The 16,054-nt window shown below is 38.2% G+C and overlaps 1 protein-coding gene across 1 annotated transcript in view; it reads left to right on the forward strand.

Moving 5' to 3' along the window:
• Positions 1–13,172, forward strand: part of ITGAV (integrin subunit alpha V) — a 47,729-nt gene extending 34,557 nt beyond the window's left edge. Inside the window, exons 22-30 of the mRNA XM_074548160.1 lie at positions 685–764; positions 2,409–2,489; positions 3,408–3,513; positions 4,146–4,304; positions 5,375–5,488; positions 5,806–5,919; positions 6,013–6,120; positions 7,132–7,254; positions 7,629–13,172. Coding sequence (XP_074404261.1) covers positions 685–764; positions 2,409–2,489; positions 3,408–3,513; positions 4,146–4,304; positions 5,375–5,488; positions 5,806–5,919; positions 6,013–6,120; positions 7,132–7,254; positions 7,629–7,724 — 981 coding nt within the window. The 3' untranslated portion in view covers positions 7,725–13,172. The remainder of the gene's footprint in view (positions 1–684; positions 765–2,408; positions 2,490–3,407; positions 3,514–4,145; positions 4,305–5,374; positions 5,489–5,805; positions 5,920–6,012; positions 6,121–7,131; positions 7,255–7,628) is intronic.
• Positions 13,173–16,054: the final 2,882 nt, after the last annotated feature.

Here is a 16,054-nt window from a genome sequence, read left to right on the forward strand (position 1 = left end):
CTAGCTCACAACAATTTTTCTCATAGTTCATCTCCTTTCTGCCTACTTTCATGAGGAAGGACAGAGTTTTGCCTAGTTGAAACCTGTACAATTCCACCAAATGTAGCTGAAATTGGAAGAATTAAAAAAATTATTAGTGAGACATTTAAAGGTGATATTACATAGTAAGTCTTATTTCCTGAGGAAATGAAGTGAAAATCAGTCACAATTATAACAATTTCATGATGCTTTTCTTTCAAGAGCCATCTTGTACAGATGTGTAAATACTCTTTCCAAAATCTTTTGAAGTGCATCAAGCTGAACTGCACAGATATTAAAGCAAATATGAATTGACTTAGACTAAACCTTGGGAATTAACTTTGAATCATTAATGTGTTCCTACTCTTTAGATTAGAATATTTTTTGCAGCACATGGGGAGGATCAATTTTGTGTAGAAATGGCTGAATTAAGGGTGGTGAGCAAGATGCAATCCTTATTTTGTATTTTATGGCTGTAATCTAAAGAGAGAGCAGTACATTTCCAACCAGGATGAACTGCACAACTGGAATTTGCCAGTTCCGTGTGTGTGTTCTCTCATCACCAGGAGTCTCAAGCCATTTCACTGTAGTCTAATAGCACTGAGAAGCTTTTAAGGTGTGTTTTATTGTGCTTCCAACTGAACCACAGTGGTTTTTTCCCCCCAGCTCCTGGCTGGCTTGCATTTCAGCGTGCACCAGCAGTCTGAGATGGACACCTCTGTCAAGTTCGACTTGCAGATCCGGAGGTATGGAAATCCCTGAGGATGAACCTCCCCTGGGAGAGGACACACACAGCAAACAGACTGCAAACCACTATCACACTGGCCTAGCTCTCTTGTCTTTGCCTTGTAATGGCTTGAAAAATAACCACACTGAGTTAGGTTTCCTAAAATACAGGAAAAATCAGGAATATTTGTACGTGTGTATCATTGTGCTCTGCTGACACTTGTGGTGCCACTGAATGACTTTGGGTTTGCAGCCCTCTTTTAAAAGTGGTGCTTGAACTCTGAATTCCTTCTGAATTTTATGTATTTAGAGGAGGAGAGACTTTCAGGGCAGGCAGTATATGGGATAGTCAGAGCAGAAGTAACATGCAATGAACCATCACAGCAGCCAGCCTAAAAGAAAATTAATGGAACAGAATTAAATTAATTAATTAAATTCCTGAAAATTAAATGGAACAAAACAGTAGTTTTCCTGTTAATTATCAGATTAGCACTGTCATATAAATCTGATATATAAATCTGAATTGGTAACTTCTGCAGATGATATTGAAGGTTGGAGATGTGATCATTAGGACTATCTTTAGCCAAAGCAGTTTTATGTTGTTTTTAATGGACAGTATGAATACACCTGTTTTGTTCTTCTCCATGGTGGACCAAAATTACCTTCTTTTCCCATTTAAGTGCTTTATTTTTTTAATGTAGTGAATAAATTAATCTCATCCACCTATGCATCTGTCATCCATGGGAGTTGGGAAAGATTGAAGCTGCCATTCTATTTTAATGATGGAGTGTTTAGCCACACCAACCAATGGTCTTGGCACATGAAATATCTCTTTGATCTCCCATTGCTGTCTGTTGAGTTTTCCCTTCTCCATCAGCTGGGGAGGTGTTCTTTGCGAAGAAATCTGCTCTGGGGTGTCTGTCCCCTTCCTTAGGCTGCCAGCAGGGTCAGAAACAGTCAGGGAGGCTGCTCAAGCCATGCTGGTCTCCTGATGGAAGAGAAAGGAGGTTCCTGTAGTGTTTCAGGCCTTTTGTGGGAGGAAATTCCCTCAGTGACTCCTGGATGCAGGAAGGGTGAGCAGAGGTGCCATGGGACAGAGTAATCACAGTTCCCAGTGACAGGCATCAGCAGGGATTATCTGGGACAGCTTTTAGGGATCACACTGCTTGCCTTAAACTGACCAAGCTGGATCTGCAGTGCTGGCTCAGTTCCTGGCAGAGCAGGTCCAGTCTCTAAAAAAAAGAATGAGGTATTTACAGATCAGGAGGAAAACACTGCTGCAGGTGTTTGCTGATTACAGCAGCACTGAAGAAAGATCAGAAGATTCAGGATTCTTTGCAAAGGAAAATGTTTGTTTAAGGGGACAGAATAATTGGAGGAGATCAAGATTCTGCTCCCAGCACCATTTTGAGGGGGGAGTGTTCCCTGTATTTTTTTACATGAGAGCTGTAGGACAGAGTCAGCATTAACTCTGTGTCCTTCACCATCCTCTCCCTGCTGGGGCTCCATGCATTTAGGTGAGAACTTGCTGGAATCTGGTCGTTAGTTTTTAGCAACTGTGCTTTCCTGTAGGGGCTCATACCATTACTTTGAAGTGTAGAGGGTTTTTTAATTAAATGCTTTGCTTATATCATTTAAGAATTTACCTTTTTTTTCCCCTGCAGTTCCAACCTGTATGACAACCTGAGCCCAGTAGCATATTATCAGGCTGACCTTGCTATTTCAGCAGCTGTTGAAATTAGAGGGTAAGTGTATTTTAATACACACTTTTAAGTATATTTTAATAAACACTTTTAAGGAGCTCTTGCACATCTGCTTCTCTGTATTCACTGAACTTCCTTTCAGGTCTGCATAAGTTTTCCAAGAAGTTTTAGTGAATTTTTAATCATAAAGACAATATCTAGCCAGCCTTTGGACTTTTGGATCTTAAATAATTCTAAATCATTACATAGTTTATTCCAGAAAGGAGTATTGTGCCTCCATTACTGGAGATATTTTTTAGAAGAAGAAAAAATCACCCCTCTTGTTTGCAGCTTTACATTTCTGCAGGTCACTTTTCTCCTCCACAAACTGACTGGGGTTTCAGAAAACCCTGAAATCAAAGTTGAAGATTCTATGGAATTTAAGTTTGTAATATCCTCACCTTCAGGCTTAAGCATAGTATTAATATTGTAATGACTTGGTTACTTCATCACCTTTACTTCCCACCTAAAAATCCTCTTCCTTAACCAGTTAGCTTGGATTCCTGAGTCATAATTTTTAAAATTTTCCACGGCGTTCATTATTGTGACCAATTTGCTCAGTATCTGAGAGGTGAGGGATGGCACACTGGAAAAGCATGATTGGTATCTTCACTGCTTTCAGGGCTGAATTATTGTTAGGATTGTACTGCTGAGGCTCTACATCATCAATATTTCTCATTATCACAATATTTCACACTGGTTTTGTTTGGATGAGGTGTGTGTCCTTTATGTTTTTTTTAATTTAAAGAACAGAACTGAACATTTAATATTCAACCACTTCTGTTCTTTCAGGTTTTATATAGAGGATGAAGGAGTGGAGATTGCATTTTAAGCATGTTCATTTTTTCCTTTAGATGTCCTAGAGAATCCCATTTATTTTTTCATGCTTGCTAACAACACCTCCTTTGCTCTGCTCTTTAGTGTCTCGTCCCCTGACCACATATTCCTTCCCATTGCAAACTGGCAGCCCAAGGAGAACCCTGAAACAGAAGATGACATTGGGCCTCTGGTTCAGCACATCTACGAGGTGTGGAATTACTGCTGATTTCTGTGACATGGTTCTGTGATAAATGAAAAGAAATCTTTTGGTGTAGCTTTTCTCTGGAGTAGATTATGATTTTTTTTCTTTTTTTCTTTTGTTTTTTTAATAAAAATAAAATATTTTTTTTTTAGTAACTGGTATATCCAAGAAGGGTTGGAATGCCTGCAATTAGTGTAACTGGGCTTGATTACCTACATAACTACACATATTTTATTTTATTGCCTTTTGACATCTAGATAAAACATTTGAAGTAATATGAGCTCAGGAAATGGCTCATGGCTGTAAATTATTGCACTCTATCTGTTCTGAATCACTACTCCGAAGTCTTTAGCTGTGAAGAAATTTAAGTATTTAAAATATCCTTTTAAGAATTATCACAGATTTAATCTAGATTGTTTAATTAAGCAAAACTTACCAAGAGAACTGTGTGAATAATAATAGTTAAAAGTTTTACTACTTTTAGATGAAATTTTGATGCTGTTGCCATAAGTGGCTGGGGGGTAGGGATAGTGGCAGTATCACATTTGTGGCTCAAATATAAAGTAACAATTATATGCGCATTAACAGACAGAGTAGCTTTATTTATTTACATCTGTAAATTTTATTTTCATAATCAGCTGAGAAACAATGGTCCAAGTGCATTCAGCAAGGTGATGATGACTCTGCAGTGGCCTTACAAATACAAAAACAACACGCTCTTGTACATTGTGCAGTATGAAATTGATGGTCCCATGAACTGCACTTCTGACATGGAAATCAACCCACTGAAAATTAAGGTAAGCAGGACTTTCCCTTTGAGTGGAATGAAGTTTGCTTGGTTGTTTTGTGAGTTCTCAAAATAGCCAAATCCCTGAGAATATGACAAACTGAGATAGTTTTTTATCTATGGCTGATGAATAAGTCTACACTTTTCCACACTACCTGTCAATGTATGCAGCAGGTGAAATAAAATGTGAACAGCAGCTCAAAATTATCAACTTAAAGATCAATTTGTCTTGTTTCTTTGTATTATGGGGTTTTCTTCCTGTTTTTTGTTGGTTTTTTTTTTTAATTCAAGGCTGTTCTATATGAGTTTTAAGTCCAAAGCAATAGAATTATAATGAAAGTGGTCATGAACTAAAACCTAAAACAAACCAGATGCTTCTGGACTCTTTATGTAAATTTTCTGGGTTTTGTTTCTTGGAAGAAAATGGTATTTTTTTAATATTAAGTTATCTATTTATCCAATTGGACAAATTCATCCAATTTGAATGAATTCATCCAACTGGATAAAGAGATAATAGATAATAATAGATTCATCCAATTTGGATGAATTTATCTATTCATCCAAAGGTCAGAAAGGACAACAGGGTTCAGCTATCATTGCCAGCAAAACACGGGATTTACAGAACAGAAGAAACTCCTTTTTTTCTGGACTAGGAAAAGAAACACCAGATAGAACCCAGCAAGTTTAATTGAGTGTAATTGATTTCTAGGATAGTTTAGAACAAGCAATTCTTGTTCTAAAAAAGTCAGAGTGTTAGTTCAAGAAGAAGTCAGTGTGTTAGTTCAGGAAAATGTCAGTGTGTTAGTTCAAGAGCAAAAAAAAAGGGGCTGAGGGAAGATATTCAGTGTATAGAACAACAAAGAATGCTTGTGTAACTTTGATAACCAAAGAGAAACTTCAGCGAATATATAAATACGAATTTCCTGTGCTTCTGCTTTATGAGTTGCGATGATTTATTTTCAGACGGAATCTGAAGAATAGCAAGCATAGAAAGAAACTTGCAGTTAGGTATTTTCTTGGCCTTCAGCTTGAAGCCTGCAACGTGCTGAGCCGCTGTTTGTGCTCCCTTGGTGCGTGTAGGTTTCTGCTCCCAAGGAAGACGAGAGGAACGAGACCCTTGGCAGGGAGGAGCAGCGCGGGCACCGCGTCAGCCGGAGGGACGCGGCCGCCGCGGAGGGGGACGTGCACACCCTGGTGAGTGAGTGAGCTCCCAGCTCTGGGCTGCTGCCAGCGCTCCTGGCCTGCCAGGAGTCCTCAAAAACACATGCAAGGAAGATTTTTCCTCCCTAAACATGATGGGAGAAAAATCTCTAATGGAAAATTAACATATTACCATATCGCTGCCTTTGTAACTGCAAGCTATAAATAATTATCCAATACTGGAGGTTATTTAATTTATCTTAATACTTTGTGATGCTTTCCCAATGTATATATATATGGGTAAAGTAGTGCCATTAAGCACCTTTCAAATATTTTCATACTTAGAACACCCTTCCTATTTTTATACACAGGGCTGTGGAACTGCTGACTGTTTAAAGATTGTCTGCCAAGTTGGCCACCTGGAGAGGGGAAAGAGTGCAATATTGTATTTAAAATCACGCCTTTGGACCCAAACTTTCATGAATGTGAGTGACTGGGAATATTCTGTCGCTGTTTCTGAAACCTTTATAGTGATTTTTGTACCCACATGCAGTGCTAATTTTGTTTTTCTTACACAGAAAGAAAATCAGAATCATTCCTACTCTCTGAAATCATCTGCTTCCTTCAGTGTTATAGAGTTCCCTTATAAGAACCTTTCCTTTGAAGATATTCACAATTCTACAGTTGTAAGTCATTTGCATCCATATACAATCACTTCAAAATTAGTGCAAAGAGAGTTATTGTTGAGTAACACTGTTATGACTTGATATAATTTTAATTTTATCAGCTATTTGTTTCATGTATTTATTTCAGTTGTGCACATACAGCTGAGGGTAAGACAGACTGGAGCTGACAATATTTGTGGCTTGAAAGACAATTGAAAATGAAAAAAATTATGGGGAACAGTTCTCATGTTCCTGTTAATGCCATTGTTGTTAGAGAAATATTTTACTTGAAATTTGTTGCAAATTTTAGTAGCACTTACAGGTTGAATAATGAGCTTTTCATTCATGTTATATGAGGCACTGTATATGAACTTTATATATGAGGGTGGAACAAAAAGACCTTCTGTGCCTCAGGGGGTTTCAAAGGGAAAGGAGACAGGTGCAAACAGAAAGGAAGATATATTTGGGCTGGCAAATTGAAAGTTTTTTAGCATTATAGCATTAAGAGATCTTAAGGAAAAGGTAGAAAATGATTGTGATTAACTCATTTTTGGATATGGTTTCTAATGCCTGTTATTAGCTGAGGTTTTCTTCTTTCAAGCCTTATGGACTTGATTTTTTGTTTCAAAGTATACTGCCTTTTAAGAAAAAAAAAAAAAAAAGGAAAAGCCCTTAAATATATTTCTTTAATTCCAAAATATTTCCAGATTCCTATAGTTTTACTGAAAATCATCAAGAATTACAGAAGACATGTTGCCATGTTACCACTGATTGCAAAAAAGCAAACCCAGGCAAAACAATCCCCAACCCCCTACTATAATTTAACTTTAAAATCCTATTAAATTTGGGTCAGTGAAGTCTTTATGTCACCAAGAACCTATGGCTTTCCATTCATTCTGGAGAGAAAAAGTAATTTATACTGGATTAAGATCATAATTATGATAGGATAAAGGTATACAAGATTGAAAATGCATGGATGAACTCAGCATGTCACTGTGATGCAAAATGTGATTTATTGTGTTTTTCTGTCAGGTTGCTACAAATATCACATGGGGCATTCAGCCCCAGCCCATGCCTGTGCCAGTGTGGGTTATCATTCTGGCTGTGCTAGCAGGGTTACTGCTCCTGGCTGTTCTAGTGTTTGTCATGTACAGGGTAAGTCCTGTGTCTGGGGGGTATTGTGTCATTTGCTTTTCCCTGCTAGTGATGTATTCATAGAGTAACAGCACTTTGCAGAAATGCCTTGCTCCCCATATCATCTGAATCTGCTAAGCTTTTGGAATAACTGTAAAAACTTTTCAGCTTTGTCAGGAAGAAGCTGAATAGAAGAGCGTGTCTGTGATGGTGCTGAACTCAGTTTTAGTTTTTTAATATATTAAAAATATTTACTGTCTTTGGAGGTCAAAAATGGGGGAAGAGAGTGAAAAGACAGCTTAATCAGTTAAGACCTGATGATGAAGGAAAGGGAAAGGATATGTGTTTGTTCTGCAAGTCACAATGCAATTTCTTCTTTGTTCTCTGAATCACAGATGGGTTTTTTCAAACGTGTGAGGCCACCTCAGGAAGAGCAAGAAAGAGAGCAGCTGCAACCACATGAGAACGGGGAGGGAACATCAGAAGCTTAAGCAGAGTTTTATCTGTAAGACATTCTGAAGTGTACACTTGCCTACATCCTGGTTACAAATATTGGCTTCCCCCTTCATGAGCAAACACTCAGCACTGCAGAGCTGCTGGTCTCTGATGTGCAAAGCAAGGGCAAAACACTTAAACCCCTCTCCTGCATTAATGCTGTTCCTGCCTGCCACTAACACACCTGCACTGACCCCAGGGACAAACTCCAGTGACAGCAGTGCTGGGATTCTGCTTGCTGGGACACAGGACACATCATCTTTTCTGGTCCATGCACTGACTCTCCATGAATTGCTACCCAGATTCTGCAGTTGCCCTTGGAGCCAGCAGCCTCCAGAGGTGCTGGCTGGATTCCATGGTTGGTTTTGGTTGGAGTACACTACATTTCATTGCCTAGCTCTTGAAAGTCAGTTGCACAAAAAAAACAAAGATGAATGTAGCTTGTTTTACAGTACTGAAGATTGTTCTTTACCCATTAGCTCTGATGATGACTTTTTTCTCCTGCTCAAGAGATAGGAAATATTCAGTGGAATCATTCACAGCTGATAGGTATCTCAGTTCTGCACACCAGTCATCTGTCTTGCGGTTTCTCTCTAGACCTTACAAACACTGTTCTCCAGGTTTTGGGGCTCTTACTGTAGGGATTGAGCCTGCAAGCACCAAGTGAGGGACAGAAATCTGGGGCTGATGTACTTTCTGTGGGACATGAGGAAAATATTCAGGGCAAGATCCCAAGACTCTGCTGTGTATTTCCACAGTGCAGGATCCAGGTGTTCCACAGAGTTCTTGGAACCATGGATGCATTCATGCCCTGCCAGGGACAAGATGCTGGGCTGTGGCTGCCAACAGACATGTCTGAGAAAACCCTTGGTGCCCGCAAGTCAAACCTGTGCAGGGTTTGAAGGCTGTAAATTACTTGGATTGTGTTTTGGTTTCTGGCAGGGCACTGTGTGGCACAGGTTACCTGGTGCACTGCAGGGAAGATGTCAATCCTCACTTTTCCTGGTTGCCCATGCCCAGGTGCAGGATGGAGTGGCACAGGGGCTGTTCACACCAGGCTCTCTGCCAGCCACATCCATGGATCTGGATTACACCTGCACTTCAGCCACTCTCACACCTCCCTCACCTCCTGCCCCCAGAGAACAGTGAGTCCAGTGAAGCAGGGGAGAGCTGGCAGTGCACAAGGGTTCAAAAACCTTAAGGCTGATTTGGCTTGTTTCATTTCACTCATTCATTGTTCCATGGGCTTGTTTCCTTGGATTCATTCATTGTTTCAGTCCCTGCATGTTTCATTGCACAAGACATTTCATTGCACAAGACATTTCATTATGTTCAATGCATTTCATTGCCAGAAAAGACACTAAGTATTTGGATCCATTGCTGGTTTTTGAACATACCAAAAGGTCAGTGGTTTAAAGCCATGGGTTTGCATCACTCTCAGCTTATTTCCCTCACCAATGGTGTAGTGAAAGGGAACTTCTTACACTGACTGAGACAAGAGCATTGTGTCTGCATTTCAGCAGACAAGGAACTGCAGAGCAGGAGGTTGTTCAGCTCGCAGCCACAGGTTGCACAGATCGTACAATGGACATACCTGAACCATTACTAAGGTGCCTTCTATGAGGTGTGTTTATTCTCTTTCCCAAAAAGAGAATAAATTACACTATAAATTATAAATTACATGACACTCCCTGTGTGCAGCCAGGCACACAAAGGAAAACTTCTACTGTTCTTACACCAGTGAGATTTCTATGTAGACAAGCTCTTGAAAGGGCAAAAACTCTGGTTTGGTTTTGTACCTTGAGGTTTTTGTTCATAGCTGCATCTCCCCCATAAATACAGCAGTGCTCACTAAAGCCAGAACTTTCTGAAATGAGCAGTTTGTTTCAACTCTGGTTTCTGCTTCCTTTCAGGGGTTGAAAATCCACCAATGGCTTTTGTTAAATCCATTTTTACTTGCTGATCCATGATGGCATCTGAGAGCACTGAGTCTGGGGGGGCCAGTATGTTCACCAGATATAGGCTTCCATATTTATCCATGTACATGGGTTGGGTTTAGACAGTTTGTTTAGATAAAATTAGTTCACATGAAAGGGTGTAGGGCATGATTCTGCTTTCACTGAACTTTCAAGGTCTTCAGTGTGGCTAATATCTTATTTTTGTCTGTATTTTTAGTATTGTTACTAGTAATGTAGTAGAGAGCCAGGAGTCAGGCTTTGATCCTGGCCTCAAAATGTGACTTTGGTAGAGCAGCATTATTTTCAGTTTCTTCCATGGGCTTGTGGTTCGCATGCTTTGTCAGCTGATTATCTGTGTGCAAGGAGCTTGGTTTTACTCAGTCTTAATCTCAGTAGGGTAAGAGGTTTAAGAGCCTGCCAGACAGATTATAGCTCTAATTCCTCCGTGTGTGCTTTCATTACATGTACACTCCATGGTGACTTGAAATTTATTAGACTACTTGCATGTGTAGGCTTTGTTAGGAGGTGAAAAAGAGTATTTAAATAAAAATCATGGTCAAGATCCCTCCTGCTCACATGGATGGGATACCATAGCATTGCTAATGTCAGTGCTAACTGCATCCTAATTTTACTGGAAACTCTCTTTATGCTGATTTTCAGGATAAGAAGGTACATTTTATTGGTACAACTGCTGTAGCTGTAGAAAGTATCTTCCATTTTTGAAGTTACATAAAGTAAGACTTATTTAAGTGATTTTTTTATTTCTTGCCTTCTGCTGAAGGATGAAAACAAATAGTTGCTTCTTTCATGTCCATTAATTTCCAGTTAGGTTCAAAAGACCACATTAGCATATGTAAATGGAGTATACAGGTTACTTAGCATAGATGTAACACCTCAAATTCAACTTAAAGTAGCATTTGTGTTTCAGGGAGATTCCAAACTGGAAATTTTCCTGAATGGGGGTGCAGGAAACTTTTGATAGTGTGTTCTAGATTCAGCAATAAGAGTCCAGATTATGTATGTACTTGTGTCAATATAAATTTTATACTGGTTTAGAGGCATTGATGTATTCTTACAGCAAGTACTGTAGAAGGATGTTAAAGATTTTTAAGAAACTTTAGAAAAGGTATTTTAGAATGAAATTAATGCCTTTGAGTCAAAATTTGTATGCACATGGTGCATACTGGAAGCATTTAAAAAATACAAGTACAGTAACAGAGAATTAACCTTCTTTTGAGAGCTATGTTTCAGGAGCAGATTTTTTATAAATATAAAATCAACAGCTATGTAATTATTTAGACAATAAGAACATTTTAAAAGAGCTATATCTTTTATAATGAAATATGAATTATCTAAATACTCCAGTTTGCAATTAATGCAGCATCTCATGATCAATACTGAAAAGTGATTTATATTACAGAATGCATATTATCTATTACTATAGTTGACAATATTTAGAAAATGTAAAGCAAGGAACCTAATTTATAGGTTTACATTTCTTTCAAGAAACTATGAAATTGTGGAAATAGCTTTTGTTTAAGCATGACTGTAAAGTCAAATATGGCTATATTTATCAACATAATTTGAAATCTTTGAGTAAGTTTGCCAAGTTATCAGGGTTTTTTCTGTTTTAAATCTTGATCTACACATTGATCTCCAATTCACATAATGCTTGTGGCAACTTTCTAAAGTTTCCTACGTGCGCTCTTTCTTTATAAAACATTTATTCCAAGCAAAGGTATCAAATATTTAGTTGTTTCTAAACTTGAGTCCATGCTTAAATAGTCTTAAATGGTATATTGAAAATATTTCAGCTATGATCAGCATGCCTTTGGTGATTTGAAGGAATCATGCTGCACTTAGATTTTTGCAGCATTTGGGTTTGTTGTTGGTTACCCTGACAGAATCCTGGAGTATTTTATCCTCCACTCTCCCGGACAGTCTCAGAGCAGCATTACACTGGTTTTTGGTTAGTCTGGACCAAAGAGAAAAAAACAGGTTTTGTCTTTGGTCCAGCCTAACGTGACCCTTTGAACGTGATTCTTTGTGTCCAGTGCTGCTGGCTGATAATGATTTGGGAAAAAAATAAAAAATTATTACAGAAAAACAGGACTCTGAAAAATAAAAAGGGTGATGGCAGGGCCCAGAGGAGATGATTTTGGTTTTGTTCCTGAGGCGTGCAGAGCTCTGTTGGCAGTGGCCCCTGTCACAGGCAGATGCCACAGCTGGGATCATGGTTATTGCTGAGTTCTGTGACTCCTGTGGGATCTGGACTCCTTGGATGGGGTCGTGGTTATTGCTGAGCTCTGTGGCATCTGGACTCCGTGGTACTGCGTTTTCAGTCTCCAGCCCCCAGGTGCAATATGCCATGGTCCGGCCTGGCTCACTGCCAGGCCTCTGCCCACTTTTGCTGGCCTAAGAAGGGCCGTGGTATTTCCTTCTTTGTGGTGTTTCCTTTTTTTTTTTTTTTTGTGAGGACCTTGCAGAGGCAGCGTGCTCACTGGAGGTGATGGATTAATTAATTAATTAATGATGCTGTTGGAAGCCTTTGATCACCCACATTGGGTGAAGCTTGGTGTATATTCTAAAGTGTGTCCACTACTAACCCGTGAGTGCTTCAGAACTGGGACCACCTTCTTTAAGGCCACGGTGGAAAATTTGACTAAAGACTACAGAATAACGGGGTTGAGTCTGTAGTACTACTGCTTTTTCATGTGGTTGTGGTATTTAGGTCTGTTTTTTCCCAATGTGTAGAATTTTAACACAGCACAGGAAATCTAACCTTTCATGCAATGGCTTTCTCCAGATATGCTGCATTAAAGGTGAATAACCTGACCCTTGGCTTTTGCAAAGTAATGGAAGATTTCATGTAGCATTTTGCATCTTAAAAAAATCCTCGTACAGGTTTTGCTTTTCTAGTCCATGAAGGAAACCTGTATTTGCTATGATACAAATATGCTGAAAATGTAACATTTTCTTTCTTCATAATGGATTTTTTTGCCTTTTTTTTGTGTTTGCTTGTGCATTAAATCAGTAGAGCATTATTTGCACAAGCAGAAAATTAACATACTAATGAGAGTGCTGCATTTTATGTTTCTTTGTCATGCAGTAAATACTTGCAGGATAAATGGGAATATTTTCAGTTACTATGAACTTGTTTCAAAGGTCTTCGGTACATTTAAGGAGAGAAATATACATTTGAAGTCACCTTATTTTGTATTAAATTATAAATTGTGCAAAGGAGTGGGTGTTGTGGCACAGTAATTTTATACTGATATGAAATGTATAGCTATTAAAGCTATGGTTTGCTTTTTAACTCATTCTTTTCATCCTAATGCAAATTTGAGTGTTTTTATTAGGTTGTATTTTTCTATGTATATATATACAATTTCAAAATACTATGATTGGGTAAACTGAAAAATGTAATTATTGATTTGATTCTGATATTTAGAATTTTGGAATAAAATACCTCTTAATCAACAGAAATTCTGTTGTAGGCTTGTTTTTGTTTGGGTTTTCTTAGGTGTATTTTTAAAATGCATTTAATTCACCAGAAATATTTCATAATATATGTTTGTACTCCACAATTATGTGCTAAATTCAAAAACCTTACATTTACACAGCTTTTAGGTTCGCACCTCAAGTGGCACCTTGAGTCAAAAAATCTTGTAATCAAAGCAAGAAAAATGATCTAGTCACAAACTATATACTATCACCATAAAACTGATTTCCAGCAGAAATTTCTGCATGCCAGAAATAAATATTTTAGACTTTATAGGTGCCACATTGCTGTAGAAAATGGTGACATCTTGTCCTGAAGTTAGGAAAATTCTCAGAGAGGTGGAGTTTCTTTCCTTGTATTTTTATTCTCATTTAATCTCAGTGTTACATTTTTTCTGATTACCAGTCATATTCACCTTGTGTGAGTGGGGTGACAGCAATATTTTGTGTCACAACAAAGGCACACGTGAGTGTGTTTTACTGATAAAACAAACAGTGAAAAATAAATGTGATTGTGAACACTTCAGAAAAACTCCAAACTAGTGAGTTCCCTGGCTTGCTAGTAGAGAATTTGTTAACCTAAAGACAAGAGTAATAAAGGAGACAGAAAAGATGAAGATCTGATATTTGTGGTTAAATTAACAACTTCCACTGATGTCACAGTAGCTGTACCTGGTGTAAGAAACACAACAGCAACAAACATGTTTGTTAAAAGCCAAATGTGACTTTTAGCCTTTGTTCCACACACCTTGCAGCCAACACAGGCCTGTTAAATAATCCTGGTAAATAAGACACCTGCACTTGGATAGCAGCACAGGGATCACTGCATCTGCCTAGCAGCTCCAAATTAATACATTATTATTGAGAAATTAGTGACAACAAGCTGTATCATTACAGGAACAAGGCAACAGAATTTTTCAAATTCCCATTTTATGGTGCAGCCACCTGAGGTAAGATGGTGGCCCATGTACTGAGGTAATTTTCATTTACACCACTGCACTGGAGCTATGCTGCTGTACTTCCACTCTTTGCACACCTGAATGATACTTTACTATGCATTTTGATCATTAGTTGGTTTGTAAATTAATTGCTAATACATTAATTCTTTACTGCATATCAGTACATTAATATTTTTTAATCCCCGGTTCAGGCATTCTCAAGAACATGGTGAACAATTGGAAATAGTGTGAAAAGATATTTACAGGAACTTCTCAGCAATAGATTGTCTGATCTGCATAAAGAATTGAGGTTAGTGCTGTCAGCTGCCCATCTTCTCACAAGGTATTTTTCAATCTGTTCTACTGCATCTTCCTGATGAACCTCCTGAAAGTCTGAATTATTACCCCTTATGACAAACACACAGAATATGCTAAGACTAGGTTTGCAGGACACAGAACACACCTTGAAAATGTGATAAGAACATTGACACTAAAATACCCCATTGTAATTTACATTATTTGTAATTTTACATGCAGACCAGGCCTGTGTGGTACTGCATTTGAGAGTTTTGCAGAGTCCATACAGATTGACATTTCTGTGTCATTTGTGCACACACTTTCAGCCCTGGCAGAACAGCAGATGCCAAGTTCAGTGGTTGATGACAATGGCTGCAATTTGTTTGCAATTTGAATGTATAACAACCTTTAAAGACTGCAGGAGTTACTACTGGACACAATTCCTCAAGAGAATACTCAGGTAGTTGAAATAAATTACTACAGACCTTCATTTCTTCAAAGAAAATTTGTTCAAGAAGAAAATTTTGATTGTGTTTATATTTTTGCCTAAATTAATGTTATTATGTACCCTGATTTTTCCTAGTAATTTTTCTAAATGTAGTGCAGACAATTAATTTCCACATGTTATTCCCCATTTGGAGCAATTTTCAAGAAAGCTTTTATCATCCATTTAACAGATTTCTTTCCCCCTAGAACTTTATAAATGAATAATTGTGCATATTCATATCATCAACATTAATTTAAAATGTTCCAGCTGCCAAGCTGGTTCAACTATTCCTCTGCAAATAATTTATATCTTGCTAAAAGCTCACGTCTGCAAACATTTGGGAATGGATTTGTGATCTGCCACACCCTCAGTCACCAGACAAATTCCTGAAAAAAAGGAAGCCCAGAGCAGCAGCAGCAAGATTTCTGCAGGTCCCTTTTCCCACCTGGGACCACACAGAGTTGCAGGGAATCCAAAATTAATTCAGCTCCAAGAGTGGCTGTGCAGGAAGAGCCACTTTTCCTTCCCAGTGCCCACATAAAATGTTGAAATAGAAAGCTGGGTGAGAGGATGTTAATTAAGCAAATAGGCACTGAGCATGTCTGCTACACTAAAAGGAGATTTATTTTTTTTTATGAGCTCCTGGAGGAATTTCACATCAAATAAATTATTGTTTTATTTGTCTGGTTTTTGCGGTCCTTTGCTGCCTTTCAAGAAAGGTCCTATAAAATGAAATCAGGTTTTCATGGCAAAGGTTTTTTTGGTGCTGATTAAGAAAAAGAGATTGATAGATTGACAATAAATAACAGTATTGAGAAGTACCTGCTGAGGAGGATGTGCGTTTCCCCACTATCCTGCAAGCAGTGACTGCTCCAAAATGGTGCCAATGGACTATCAGCATCTGCAATAAAAGCAAATTGTATTTCCTGTGTCAATCCCAAATCTATTTCAAGTCATTGTTAATGGCAGTGAAGTAATTACATTGTACTGTGTAGAAAGATGTGGAGGCATAAGGAAAAATGTATTTTTATTAGATTTTATAAGAGATACATTGAAAATATGCACAGTAACCTGTCAGTTCTTCCTTTCAGTATGGGCAAATTTATATCCTGCTATAGTTTGTGACTCTATTCCTTCTGTTTCTC

Source organism: Zonotrichia albicollis, chromosome 10, assembly GCF_047830755.1.
Source record: "Zonotrichia albicollis isolate bZonAlb1 chromosome 10, bZonAlb1.hap1, whole genome shotgun sequence".
In the NCBI taxonomy this organism is placed as follows: domain Eukaryota; kingdom Metazoa; phylum Chordata; class Aves; order Passeriformes; family Passerellidae; genus Zonotrichia; species Zonotrichia albicollis.